The sequence below is a fragment of the Sarcophilus harrisii genome, chromosome 3, assembly GCF_902635505.1.
Source record: "Sarcophilus harrisii chromosome 3, mSarHar1.11, whole genome shotgun sequence".
Classification (NCBI taxonomy): Eukaryota; Metazoa; Chordata; class Mammalia; order Dasyuromorphia; family Dasyuridae; genus Sarcophilus; species Sarcophilus harrisii.
The window spans coordinates 520,654,842-520,669,729 of record NC_045428.1 but is presented as its reverse complement, the minus strand read 5'-3'; the positions used below and the strand labels follow the sequence as shown (position 1 = coordinate 520,669,729).

General features: G+C 35.9%; 1 protein-coding gene across 13 annotated transcripts in view; it reads left to right on the top strand.

Annotated features, from left to right (window-relative positions):
- The window catches only part of RCBTB2 (RCC1 and BTB domain containing protein 2), a 49,539-nt gene extending 35,899 nt beyond the window's left edge, over window positions 1-13,640 (top strand). For 10 of the 13 annotated variants that reach the window (XM_012545284.3, XM_031961933.1, XM_031961931.1 and 7 more), the window contains 4 exons: window positions 680-806; window positions 1,842-1,981; window positions 2,422-2,552; window positions 12,203-13,640. In XM_012545284.3, coding sequence (XP_012400738.1) covers window positions 680-806; window positions 1,842-1,981; window positions 2,422-2,552; window positions 12,203-12,343 — 539 coding nt within the window. In that variant the 3' untranslated portion in view covers window positions 12,344-13,640. Of the gene's footprint in view, window positions 1-679; window positions 807-1,841; window positions 1,982-2,421; window positions 2,553-5,695; window positions 5,741-7,309; window positions 7,443-12,202 lie in introns of those variants that run through there. The other 3 variants (XR_004233281.1, XM_031961935.1, XM_031961936.1) reach the window with 3 other exon arrangements.
- Window positions 13,641-14,888: the final 1,248 nt, after the last annotated feature.

Below are 14,888 nucleotides of genomic sequence, written 5' to 3'. Positions count from 1 at the left end.
AGACCTTCCCTGGAGCTAGGGGAGGTAGATGGTTCATTGACTTAAGGGATTATTATTAAAACTTTCATTTATATATTACCATGCAACTTGGTAGCTCAGAGAATAGAGCCCTGGGCCTGGGAAATGGAAGGCCTATACGTGACTCAGAGGATAGAGCCCTGGGCCTGCGGACTAGAAGACCTCAGAAACTTAATATCTGTGTGATCCCAAGCAAGTCACTTAACCTCTGTTTGCCTCTGATTCCTCTTCTGTTAAATAGGATCCACTTTAAATGCTAGCTAATATGATTACTTTAAGATTTATAAAGTACTTTCTTTGAAACACTCCTGTGGAATAGGTAGTATAAAAACTATCCCTCTGAGGAGCCTGAGACAAAGCTCATGACGTACAGCTTTCAGGCTTGGGTCTTGTAGGGAAGCTCTAGCCTTCTGACTCTAAGCCTGGGACTCTTGTCTCTTCATTTATATGAAGACCTTTTGTTCTGCAGACAGACATTTGAAGCTTCAGCACAAAAAGCTCCTTGGAATTGTGTTTAGGATCTTGGGAACTTGGGGAATAGATGAGGAAGATCTTGTCTACAGTACATAAATACTGAGGGGAATCAGTGTATCATTAATTGGGAACAGCACATTCTGATTATGTGTATTGCTAAAATCTGAAGCGTCTCTTGTTGCCCTAGAGCCGGATGACCACCTCACAGTAGCTCAGTCACTAAAGAAAGAGTTTGATAACCCTGAAACTGCGGACTTAAAATTTCTGGTGGATGGAAAATATATTTACGTGCATAAGGTCCTTCTCAAAATTAGGTAAGGAATAAATTTCTTCTTCTTGAATGGACACCACCAATTTGAGCAAGGCACAGTACTAGGTGCTATGGGAAATTCCAAGAAATACAGGGTGTCCCAAAAGTCTTAGTGTAGTTGTGAGTTGTGGGCATACTTTGTATAAGATACAGTCTCTATTATAGTGGAGAACTTGTAATGTGAGGGGGACGTCAAGATGTATATAATGTAGAACATGGAAAGAATAATGCAAAGCACTATAGGTTTAAGTGATCCAAATGAAAGCTTATATCTAGTAGGAACGGTTTTATTTCTTGTTGCTACTTGAAGGCCTGGTACATAATAGGTTAATAAGTCAGTACTTGTTGATTGATAATCATGGAGGAAAGAAAGTCAGTGGAAGTTGTAAATGTTTTCTGAACTATAGGTTGTACTGTGTTATCTTTTTTACATTGTTGTGAAAACTAAATTAGATATATTTAAGGTAAACTTCAAAAGCTATATATGTGTTGGTTATTATTATTGTATATATTATCCTCTTGGTATTGCTTATTTTATTCTATATCAGTTCAGGCTAATCTCATTTCTCTGAATTCTTCATATTCATAAATATTTGCTCCACAAGAATATTACATTGATCTAAGTTCAAGTCAGACACAAAATATCTGGGCAACTCATTAACCTTTATTTGCCTTAACTTTTTCATCTATAAAACAGAGATAATAGTAGCACATAACCTTTCATAATTATTGTATCAAGTGATATATTTGTTATAATATTTAGATGTTTTTAATATTTTAGGTACAAACCTTAAAATGCTACCTAAATAGTGGCTGTTACTAATACTATAATTATCATTATATCCCAAAAAATTTTCAGCCATTCCCCAATTGATGCTCACCCACTTAGTTTCCATTTCTCCCCTAGTAGAAAATAAGACAGCAGGTGCTGTCTCTTTTTTGTCTTTAATTCCCCAGTATCTACAACAGTTGCTAGAACTTAGCAGATATTTAATAAACATTTATTTGTCAGACTGCTGCTATGGGCTTCCTTTTTCAGGTGTGAACATTTTCGTTCAGTGTTGAATGGCAATGAGGATGACATAGTAGAAATGGATGAATTTTCATATCCTGTTTATCGAGCCTTTCTGGAATACTTGTACACAGACTGTATTAATCTCTCTCCAGAGGATGCAATAGGTAATTATCACAAGAGTCATATTATACCAATACTATAGTAAAATATTCTTTTTTATGGTAAAGAGCGTGGGGATATTCAGTGACTTGGGCCTTATTCCTCTTACCTTTCCTTTTCTTCTATTTTATTTCACCAAGGCAGCAGAAATAATTTGAAGTCCCAGATCATTATTACTGGTATTATTAATGTTTTTCTTGACCATTGCAGACATCCCTTACCATAACAGATAGCTGCCTTGGCGCTGCCCGTAAGATATTTGCATTCTAAAAGGGACAAGATTAATAGGAAATACCTTGGAAATTGACACAATTACACACACACACACACACACACACACACTTTTTTAAAAAAAGAACAAAGATAAATATCCTAGTAGTAGGTAGTTAAAGTGGGTTGATATTTGAAATTAGTTCTTCCTAATAAATACTCTTACTTTCACTAGGATTGCTAGATCTGGCAACATTTTACAGAGATAACAGATTGAAAAAGCTCTGTCAGCAAACCATTAAGCAAGGGATCTGTGAGGACAATGCCATTGCTCTGCTTTCAGCTGCTGTGAAATATGAAGCCCAGGTAAGAAGAAAGATTTGGAGGGAGGGTATTTGAGGGGGTAGTCACAGCTTTCTGGAATCACCACCTGACCTTGTACTTCATGGGACTGCTATGCACTGGTCACTTGAGACAGTGTATGTGAAGTGCTTTGTAACCATAGAGGTTTATATGAATATGAGCTATTTTTATTGCTGTATTTGGAACAATGACAAGTTAATCAATTGATAAGCACTTATTAAATGTTTATTCAATATAAAACACTGTGCTGGGCACTGTAGGTTCAAAAACTTTAATGAAATGGCCCCTGCACTTAACAATTTTATGTTATATAGGGGAAACAATAAATACAAAAATATATATATAGAAAACATATTTGTGTATATCTCTACAAAATGTATGTTTCATATATATATACACACACACACACACATACACACAGAGATATATTATACATGTATGTAGGTATAAACACACATATAAAGTAAATACAAGGGACTTTCCAAAGGAGATTTTCCCCAAAAATCTAGCTACATGAGGAATATGAAAAGTTGCTTTAAAGTTATGCAGAGTGTCAGCTGCAAAAAAACAGAATTTACCCATATTTCTTCATTGTGGACATCCTAGGCTTAAAAGTGAAGGAACAATGAATATAATATTTGTGGTCTTCTTTATAATTCCTGTTTTCTGCTCTAAGCAGTTTTTCATTTAAATTTTTTTTTTTTTTTGCAGCTATTATTATCAGAACTGCCCAAAAGTGCAGGCTGACATATTTGAATTTTTAAAAATTGCTTAAATTTAACTCTTGCTTAGAAAACTGATCAGTGTTTTCTATTATAATAATGGCACTAGGTTTTACTAGTTTAGTAACCTGTTTCCTTTCATAGTAATATTGCTAAATAATCTTAACTTTAACTGCTTTATTTTCTGATGGTGGGGCTCCAGTGTGTATAGTTGTATTGTTTTGTCTTTGACCATTGACCATCACCTGTATTACTTTGGTACAGTGTGAGTCTTGGACTTCACTATTTTACAGAATCTTACTGCAACTGATTTGATTCTGTTGTTTGTTGTTTGAACTCATCCTAGCAAATTTTGGACCAGATAATCCCACGTAATGATCCTTAAGCTATTCAAAAATGGCAGAACCTTCCTTTTTAAACAAAAATTTGACAGAATCCTTACATTAAAATCTCTTACAAGTTTTTTTTTTAAATCTTTTGCTATTGACATAAGCAAGTTACATGAGATTGATTTTCAAAGAGAAAAAAAGCATATTTTTAGATCAGTAGGTCAATTTTCTTACTGAGAGTTGGGTGTGTATGTATGTGAGATTCCTTGTTATCAGTGGGTTTTTTTTTTAAAATTTGGGAATGCTGTTGAAAGCAATATCTTAATTTATTTTATGATATTTATTTCCCCCTTAGCTTACGTAAACATGTTCATTTAGTTCATTTGAATTTGGCAAACACTTAGAGCAAGTGTAATCTGCTAGGTGCTAGGATAAAATGATTCTTAGTGCTCAAAGAGTTTACATTCATAGGATCATAGATTTAAAACTGAAATTTCAGGACCTTAAAGTTCATGAGGTTTAATCCCCTCTTTTTACAGCTGATGAACATGTGACCAAAAGAGAATGCCATTTTCCCAATGTCACAGATACAACATAAAAGTAACTCTGATACTAAATAGAATATAAGGGCAAAAGAGAATTCCAAAGCACTACAAAGAAAATCTGAGGAAAGAGGAAAGATCATAAAAATGTAGTGGATGACCCATAAATATTTTATGGAGAAGGTGGCCTAAGCTGTCTTAGGAAAGAAAAGAATTTCAACCAACAGAAATGCAGATGGGTGAATTCCAGGAAGGCAGCTTTTTTAGGTGCAGAGATGGATGATAACTGGAACATAACAAGTAATAATGAGTGAAGGAATACGAAATTATTAAGTGCTTACGTGTACCAGGCGTTGTGTTTAGTACTGAGAATAACAAAGTTAAGCAAAAAGAAAAGCATACTTTTACAATATTTACAGGGATAGTAGCCGTGAAAAGGATTTCAGATAGAAAAGGCAGAGGAAATGGTGATTAAGATCATAGAGAAATTAATTGAATGTGTCCTTTCCAGGAATGGTAGTGATAATTTGATGACTTTTCAGAACTGAAAACTGAAAAGTAATTGGGGGGAGGGGGATCTAAAATGATCCTGGAAAAATAGATTGGAAAGAGATTATAAAAGTCCTTAAGTACTAAGCTAAGGACTTTGTATTTTACTTTATAGGCAGTGAAAGTTTGAGCAGAGAAGTGATATTATTAGATAGATTATTTTGGGAATTGTATGAGGATAGATTTGTCAGGGGAGAAATTGGAGACAGAAAATATAAAAAAGTTGTTATAGAATAGTCCTGTTATAGAATAGACATGCTGAGGCAGGGCCTGAATTAGAGGGAGGTAACAGGTGATAGAGAAGAGAAAAGAAGCATGTGGTTTCTTAGAGATAGAATTGGCAAGACAGGATCCCTTAATAGAAAGATGTTTTTTCAGCGCTGACCTCCTCTTTAATTATGTGATCAGGTACAACAAAATATGCCATACCATTTCCTTCAGAAAATTCTGTTCTCCTTAGAGCAGTCCATAATAAATCTTAGCCACCTTTTCTACATTTTCAGGTCAAGATAAAACATATTTTAATGTAGAACTGGTTGGCTGTAGGAGCTCAGTTTGGGAAATGGTGAGTTTGTGGTGCTGGCAGGACATCCAGGTGAATTAAGTGGATCAGAGAATCTAATTGCAAAAGAATAATTAGGTAGAAAAAGTGGAGGTGTACAGTATCATGATATCAAGGGAAGAGGGATATAATGAGCAAAGATTGTCAAATGCTGTAGAAAATTCAGGGATGTTGAAGACTGAGAAAAAATTATTCAACTTGACAATTAAGAGGTCACTGTTGGTCTGGAGAGGAAAATTTGAGTTGTGGAGACAGATTACGAGAAGTTGGGGATTGAATGGGAGGTGAGGATGTAGAAACAGATGGGTAGAGAGATCTACATACATACATATATACATACATACATATATATAAACTTTTTTCTTTAACTTTAAGAGTAATAAGAAAAATATGAGACAATAGCTTTAGGGGTGGGAATAAAAAAGATAATTTTTTTTTTCAGGTTGGAGAGAGCTGAGCATGTTTCTGTATGGAGGGGAAAGAACTTGTAAGAAAGAAAGATGTTTTGTTTGTTTGTTTGTTTGTTTTTTCAATTAACAAGCATTTATTTTTTTTCCCTCTTACCTTTCCCCTTCCTGAGGGAAAAAAGCACACAAAACAAATATATATATATAATCAAATTTAAACAGATTTCCACATTGGCCATGTACAAACATATACATCCTATTCTTCTCGGGGAAAAAATTGAATATGAGAGAGATGGAGCAATCAGTGCAAAGGTACCAAAGGAGGTAACAGTAGCTGGGTTTGGGGCAAAACTGTAACATTAACATAGTACAGACAATTCCTCACTTTAAAAATTTTTTGAGAATTTTATTTTTATATTTGCTTTGTTTAGTCTTTATCTTAAAATTTACTAAATTAGAAAACAAAAGGTATTTTCAGCCAAAGAAGGATGGCTCCTAAGTTCTCCTTGAACAGGAAGGCTTTAATGGACTTCATTTTATCATGAGTCCAGAAGTAACAAAAAACATCATTTCATGGGACATTTGATCATTTCCTATTTCAGTGCTCATCATAAATACATAATACAAAAAACTGCTAGAAAAAACTTTCACTTTTGTGCACTAGTAGAAAATGATAGGGAAAGGGAAATTCTGTAAAAAAAACTTTTGAAAACTGTCCTTATTAATCCAGATACTCAGTAATTATGATGCAAAAGTGAGTATGGAGAAGAAAATATGGCTAAGAAATAAGAAACAAGAAAGTCCAAAATTTTGTTATCGCCCAATGAAATTCACTTATGTATATCATGAACTCTTTTTTGGAGAAAAGAGTTAAGAGATTCTGGATGTGGCAAAAACCAAATCTCATTACAAAAATTAAAACTGATTATTTAATCAGAAGTTATTATTCCTAATATTGGATTCATTTTGGAGTCAGCTGTGTACAATCAGACCACCCATTTGTTAGAGAAAACAGTATTAATGAAAAACCAGAAAATTAAAAATGAGAAAATAAATCTAGCATCCATTTAAAACAATTCTAACTGAACCAATTTAAAAAGCTTTCTGACACTCAGAAAAAGGGTATGAATACTAATTATATGCAGATATAAATTATAGTTATTTCCTAAATAAGCTTTCTCAATCAGTCAGTTTCCATAACGAGGAGAACAAAAGAGTCTAGAAACTGCTTCAGCAAAGCCTTTATTTTCTTGTGTAATGAAAAAAGAAAGTACAATAGCCAAAGGCAATAATTAAATTAGATATAAATTCATTTTTAAAATCATATGGAGGATGGTAGAAGATAAACATTATTACTTAATAAAATAGTGAGAATCAATGGAGAAAAACAAATTTAAAGAAAGTTTGGCAAAAGAACCATTTAAACAGAGTCAAACATATTTAAATTGAAACAGGAAGGAGGTGATAAAACATAATGCAACAAAAACAGTAACTAATGCAGACTATACAAACAAAATATGCATATTTTAGTGGAGATTTTTAATGACATCCATCAGTATTGAGTAAATCAGAGAAACTGGAAGGACAAAAATAGATAAAAGTAGAAAAACTCTATAAAGATTTATCTAATAAAATCTTTTCACCATCAGGGACAGTGGAGACACCACATTTGGACTCCGAACACTCCAGACCCAAAGGGACAATATGAAGATGTGGCAGTGACACTGTAGAAAATAAAGATGAGAAGAACTGCTTATCTAGATCCAGTAATCAATTTTGGAGGTGACATAATTTTGAGGGATAGAATTTCAAATTTTCCAAAAGGGAGGAGGATACAGAAGCATAGGAAAAAATCTTGGATCTCCGTATTATAAAAAGAACTTGAGAATATCTGTAATTACCAACTCATATGCTGACTTTTTCATCTCCAAAATTTTTTTGTGAGAGTAACATATACAAACTTTGAGGTCATCTTTGATGAAGGTATGCAAAGGGAACAGGAAATTTTTCATAATTTATATTCTATAACAGACCATTATTTTTACACTTATGTAGTTGACTGTAAGGCATAGAGAATCCCAGTTTCTTTAGAACTTATTTGTTAATTATGAAAAAAAAATTGATTTGGTAAAACAAAAAGCTGCCATAAAGGCTCTCCTCCAATTAGATGGTCATGTCAAAATCATGTAAGACTTCTTAAAATATATAAGAACATAGGTTCTATTAGATTATCCTCTGATTGTTGAGTAGCAAGCAAGGCATAAAATGGGGTTGTAGGCTTGCCCAAGGTATTTCCTGCTACGATGGAAGGTGATTAGTTCAGGGACTAAATTGAAAAAGGGAATCTCTATTGCGGTTGAGATCTTCCAAGTGCTCCTATTTGTAGATGACATTGTTCTAGTTGCATCCAGCCCCAAAACATTGTTGGGCCTCCTCAATGAAAAGAGATGACAGTAAGGAAATGTCCCTCCATTAAGCTTAATTATGTGTCAGGCACTGTGCTGAGTGCTTTTACAAATTAATCTCGCTGATCCTCACAACAACCCTGTGAAGCAGGCACTATTACTGCCCCCATTTTACAATGTGGAAACTGAGGCAAATAGGTTAAATGACTAGCTCAGGGTCACACAACCTCTGTGGCCAGATCCAGTTCTTCCTGGATCCAGAGCAAGCCCTCCGGGCCAGCCGGCTGCTCTCACAAGATGTACAAGCACTTAAGAGTTCAGCCTAATCAGCCACTGGGGAAAAAGCAAGGGAATAAAGCCTGGTGGTCAGTCCATGGAAGTGGCCCATCAGTACTTATACCTTAGACAGCCTCGGGATCCTGCAGCAGGAGAAGATCAAGAATTACTTTGGGAAATTTCACAGTTCTTTGAATGAACAAGCTTATTGCAGAAACATGTCTTTTTTCTTAATATCTGAATTCTTCTGATGATTTTGCATCACCATGATTTCTGGGATAGCATAGTCTTGAAAGAATCGAGGTTGAGAGTCCTCCATTGAATGGATGCTGTCAGAGAAACATTTGACTGAAAAAAGGGGACCAGTCACAAAGCAGAAATAAGAGAGAGAGAACCACTGGTATCCATGTAGGGGCCCTTCGTGTATTGGGTGGACCTTTGTAGCAGCTTAGGGGAGGACAGCAACGAGTTACCTAAGATGGGTAGGCCTGGTGTGTTCAGATTCCCAGAGTTTCCACATTGATGAGATCACAGGGGACCATAGAGTTTTGTTTCTAAATGGTCTCGTGATTTTGCCAGACTCTTAGAACTCATATTTTAAATTTATTAACAGCATAGTGTGTTTCAGGAACAATAGAAGTAAGCATTAAATGGAGTTGTCAGTTTATTCTATTTGAGATTTGGCACTTAGGCTTGGAAAATATTTGTGTTTTTTTTTTTTAATTAATTTGGGTCTGTAACACACTTGATTTCCCATCTCTTTAAACATCTAGATTTTGCTTAATTATCCGTAAAGGGAAAATGGTAGGATAGAAAAAAATAGTAAAAACAAACCCAAAACACTAAGAATAAGTATAGTTGCCAGTTGTTTATTTTTTTGAAGATACCAACACATATTTAATATTACTTAATAAGTTTATGATAAGAAAATTGCAAAATAAACCTTGTGAAATCTTCAATAATCAATGTAGTCTTCTTGGAGGTTTCACCAGACTGATTTGCTGCTCAAATATTTAGAAATGGCCAGAGTTGAAAGGAACCTTAGAGGTTATTTAGTCCAGAAGCGTCAAACTCTGAGTCAATATGCAAACCCACTGGAATACATTTCTCTTAAGAGTTTGTCACCATTAATCAGAGCTATCCTTCTAGCTTGATCTCTTGACTCAGATTTGATGTTGGTATTCCCAGAGACAGTGGACTTTCTGAATGTTTGAGTGAGTGAGCCATGCCATTTTTCCCGCTTCATTTCTCCCTGCCCCATTTTCATTATTAAAAGTTCAGCCTCTGATTCTGGTTATTTTATTTGCACTTTTCTGACATAGAATAATTGTGTCATATACATGACAGGACAAGTTCATCCATTGATTCTAGGCCAATTAGAAACGACCTTTTACTCATGTTATCAATTTTGACTGATCTGCAACAGTTTTTTGATTTTGTGATTTTCCATTTTTGTTGACTATATATCCTATATACAACCTGAGAGCAAAGTGGACAGGTTTGTGAGAATGGTTGTTCAGCATTTTTCTTCCTGGCACCCATTCAATTATTTGGTACCAAGGGGTTAAGTGCCAATCTAATAAAAGAATTAATGCACTTTTTGCTCTTTATAAAAACATTAAAATGTGGGTGGCATTTATAAGGAAAGAGAACTGGAAATGCAATGATTTCTAAGAGCATTTTCTAACAGCAATGACAATAATAATTGATATTTATATTGCATTTTCAGGTTTGCAAAACACTTCACCTACCTTATCTCATTTGATCCAATCTAAGTTGATGACTGTATGAAGCAGAATGTCCTCTGATCTAATCCTTTCCAAAGGTTACATTTGTTTTCTTTGTCCTCTGAAGGAAGAAAATTCAGTTGCTGTAAGCTGCTAAGAAGAAATCTAAATGACACAGTCATGTCTCAGTTTCTTCGTTTTTCTCTCTGCTACTTTCAGAAGCTGTTTACAGCCAAAAATGCTGAAAGCACTAAAGGAAATGGAACAGAGGGGATATCCCAATTGTAGCAAAACATGCTTCCTGCTTTCACAGGCTCCAAATATTGGGAAGGACCACAGAGGTCTAGATACTCAAGCATAACTTCTTTATAATGTTCTCTCTTCCACTTCCTCTTTTGGACAGATCTGATTGCTAGGGAGTTTTTCCTTAGTTCTGTTAAAATCTGTCTCTTGTAGTTTTTACTGATTGCTCCTGACTCTTCTTCTGTTTATAAAGAATAAGGCCATCTCTCCTTCACTGCACAGACCTTTCCATTCTTCAGAGTCCCCCATGATGGTTCTCTTCCAGGCTAATTATCCTTAGTTCTTTCAACAACTCCTTGAATCATAGGATTTCCAGTCCCCACATTGTCCAGATTGCCTTCCTTTGAGTGGATTTCAAGTATCCTTCCTAAAATGTGTCATCCAGAACTGAACAGATTCCAGTTTAATGATCATTAGCATTTAGCACTTAGTAAACATTTATTTATTCATTCAGTTCTCTAATGAAAATAGCAATTGCTATTCTTTGTGATAAGCTTTTTTTTCCCCTTGAGGCAATTGGGGTTAAGTGACTTGCCCAGGGTCACACAGCTAGGAAGTGTTAAGTGTCTGAGGCCATATTGAACTCAGGTCCTCCTGACTTCAGGGCTGATGCTCCAGCTGCACCACCTAGCTACCTCTGTGATAAGTTCTTTCATAGAAATCCAACTTTTAACCACTTCTTTCCTCTGCTATAAATATATGGGGACTTTCTTATCAATGGCCTCCTGCGGTCACAAGCCCTGGAATTTTATTGCAGCTTTTAAAAATGGAATGTTCACTTCCTCTGAAGGTGTCTGTCTTTTAAATTTTAATGACTGGGTCTTCCATGTTACTCCATTCTAGAATAGTAGTTACTTTCATTATGTCCTTCATCTTTTGAAGACTGCAATGATCATTAAAGTAAGTCAGGAATTTATTAATTGCTCTGCTTTTACTTGAGGACCCACTCCTGTGTACCTTAAGATAAGTTTTGGTCTTTGCATTCCCAGACAAGGCAGCGGGGTTTAGCAAGAACTTACTATAAATGAGGCACTATGCTAAAATCCTGGGGATATAAAGACAAACAAAAAGAGATAGTTTCTCAAGTAGCTTTTGTTGTTATGGGGGGGAAGACAACAACAAAAGAACTGAAAAGTGGAAGAGAAGGGGGAGAAAAATGTGCCGCCAGCATTATGGTGTTGAGGTTCAGAAAGTCAGGTGCACGCAAGGGAGGGGAATGAAGGCTGGCCACTATAGAAGGGAACTAGCTTGGCAGGTGAATGTTTGAGGGAGGGGGGCCTCAGGTGCTGAGGGAGGGTAGAACTGTAGCAGGGACAGGTGTTGAAGTCTACAGTGTCTAAAGCACATCCAGGAGGGGCATGAATGTTGGCTCACCTAGATCTCTCTGCAAAAGGGAAGCTCCAAGAGCCACTCCTCAGTGAGAAAAAGGCAGCACAGTGCCATGTACATTGTTGATCGGTTGTGCCCAACTTTTCAGGAATCCCATGAATCTCTGTCCATGGGGATTTCTTGGCAAAAATATTCCTCCTCTAGTGGCAGAGAAGCTGAAGGACTTGGTTGAAGTCACAAGCTAGGAAGTTTCTGACTCTGGATTTGAACTCAGGTCTTTCTGACTCCAAGCCCAGCATTCTATCCTTTATACCACCTAGATGCCATTGTACATCAGAGCAGTTAATAAATGATAGTTGAATTGAATGGAATATGTGAATGCCATGTCATGCTTCTGCTGCCAAATCTTATTGGTTCTACTTGTCCTTCTTTTTAGGAACAATAATATTGAATTTCCTTATGTTGCAAATGACTGATATGAAATCCTATTTTTCTCCCCTAGGACTTAGAGGAATTCTGCTTTCGATTTTGCATCAATCATTTGACTGTAGTCACACAAACTTCAGGCTTTGCAGAAATGGACCATGACCTTCTGAAGAGCTTCATCAGCAAGGCAAGCCGAGTTGGAGCCTTTAAAAATTGATCAACAGCTACAGCCAAGAAAGGGACTCTAGTCCTTTCTAATTCCCATACAAAAGCTTGAGAAGAACAGCTTTCACTTAATTAATGGCTTGATCAGTTACCCCTAGCAGAGTACACATCTTCTGAAGAAAGACATTCATTCAGTGGGAGTTGACTCTTCTCTATCAATGATCTGCCTGAGTCCAAAGTTTACATAGAAAGTTGAAAATGAGTAAATGCTGTCATTTCCTCCCCAGATTCAAGCACTTCATACACTACAAACCCTTTACAGCTTCTCAACTTTCCTTTTGAAATCACATCAGACAACACCTTTATATTGATTTTTGGCAACAACAGCCTCAGGTCATAGGATTTTGTGCAAGATGTTTCTCTTATTCTTCAAGTGGACATCATTCTGTTTGGCATAACAGGGACAGAGTGGCTATCTTTCTGTTCACTTTAGGCCCAAAGTTTGGGTCCTGAAGACAGTTACTTCTGGGTCACTCATGAGGAAGGAAAAAACAGTTCATAACAATTAGAAAACATGGTCTGTATTTGAACAATTATGGTCAAGAGTCAAGATCCTCTGATACAGTATTTTAGAGATAATGACTAATTCTCGAACATTCATTAGCCTTCATCAAGGCTTTGCCAATGAAAGAATCAAAGGCCCAAGGGCTAACTTTACTATGTTGTTTGTTTTTAATTTTTATTTTTTTTTTGGTAAACTGGGTCATGAATTCCTCATATGGGGAAGTTAAATATGAAGCCTTGATTCTGAATGAATGTTACTCTGAGCTCATCTGCCTTACATGCAAAAAAAAGTATCTTTGTTTCTTTTTGGGTTAACCAGGATGTTCTTCCCTGCACAGTGATGATTATTCTCATATATATTCCTTAAGGCTTTTGTGTTACTCTGAAATAAGTCAGTCATACTGGAACCAAAAATCGGACTGTAATTTTAATGGCTAAACAGGACCCAGTACTCTCTCTCTCTCTTTTTTTTTTTTTTTTAATAGAAATGACTGACAATATAGATTTTCAGATTCCAATTCAAATTAAGTTACCTAATTGTAGAAGTGAAATGTGAATGGAAACTAACAAGGAAATATAAAAAGTACAGATCCCAATACCATATTACGTAAAGGGGAACATTTTAGCGTTAGAAATCGCATCCTCTACTGATCTAATATTGGATAAGAAAGTGCTTCTCTACAGATAATAGTAGAATAAGTGTTTTTTGCCCAAGAAGGAAAAAAAAAAAGAAATACTAGCAGTTCCTTGCCTCTTATATGCAAATAAATTCATCTGGTATATGATTTTGGTGTTTTCTTTTTTAAAAGCATTCTAATAGGAGGGAGTTTCAGAGAAGCTGCACACAACAATATGCACATACAGGGTTTAACAAAAGAATTGTAAGCACCATTCATTTTAATGCTGATGATCTCTCACCTACTATGGGCAATTTTGACCTCTTAATTTCTTCTTGATCAATTTTTTCTATTCTGATAGTGAGCAAGATTGAGGATAATTCTTTAGTAAAGCAAGCCAGGCTTTTAAGCACAATATATGTATACATACATACCAAGTACATGTGTGCTGTGTCCTGTTTTCTAGAGCCCCAAGTTGGGGTGATTAAAATATTGCGTCCTGTTTTCTAGAGCCCCCAAGCCAGGGTGACAAAACATACCGTTGCTTTCTAGAGCCCCCATACCAGGGAGATTAAAATATACCTTCCGTGGAGAAGTGATGAGGTGGGACTCCTGAGGATGATGGGAAAATGGAGTCTGTTTATTTCAAGGGCTTTCCCCTTTTTGTAATGTAACAAAAATAACTGAGCACCTGGGACCACATAAACAACTTGCTATATGTAGTTTGCCACCTGCTATCTGCTTCAATCTCAACACAGGTTATCACCACCCCCTGACTTCTCAGGAAAGCCGAAAGCCCTTAGGGGAGATGGGAGCTGAACCAGACATTTTAGCAGGGTCCCTCTGGGCTGAAGAGTCTTATACCTCACCCAGTTTCCCCACTGACTGTGACCTTCTACACATGTGTATGAAACGTAACATGTACAAATTTAGACTTTCCACTCCAAATGTTCATATACATATCACACACACATATGAATATGGATTAGTATAGATTTAAGGTATTAAAGACTTGAGACTTTTGAGATGGCCTATATACATATACCCACATACACATGCCCATATGTGTAGATCTCATTCTTTCATTTTTTTGTCTTCAGATCTTTGGAAATTACCTTTTATTTCTACCTTTTATATAGCGGGTAGATAGGTCTCATAACTACTATAGCTCCCATTTGATGTCTCACTTTTCTTTGTTTTTTAAATCCAAAGAAGGTGAAGCCAATTAGAAGGTCCCCCAGATCTCTTCAAACCTTTGTTTAATCTGGATTATCAGTACCACCTTTTTAGAAGATTTGTTGTTATTCAGTTGTTTCAGTCATGTCTGAATCTTCATGACCCCATTTGGGATTTTCTTGGCAAAGATTCTGGAGTTGTTTGCTATTTCCTTCTCCAGCTCATTTTACAGATTAGGAA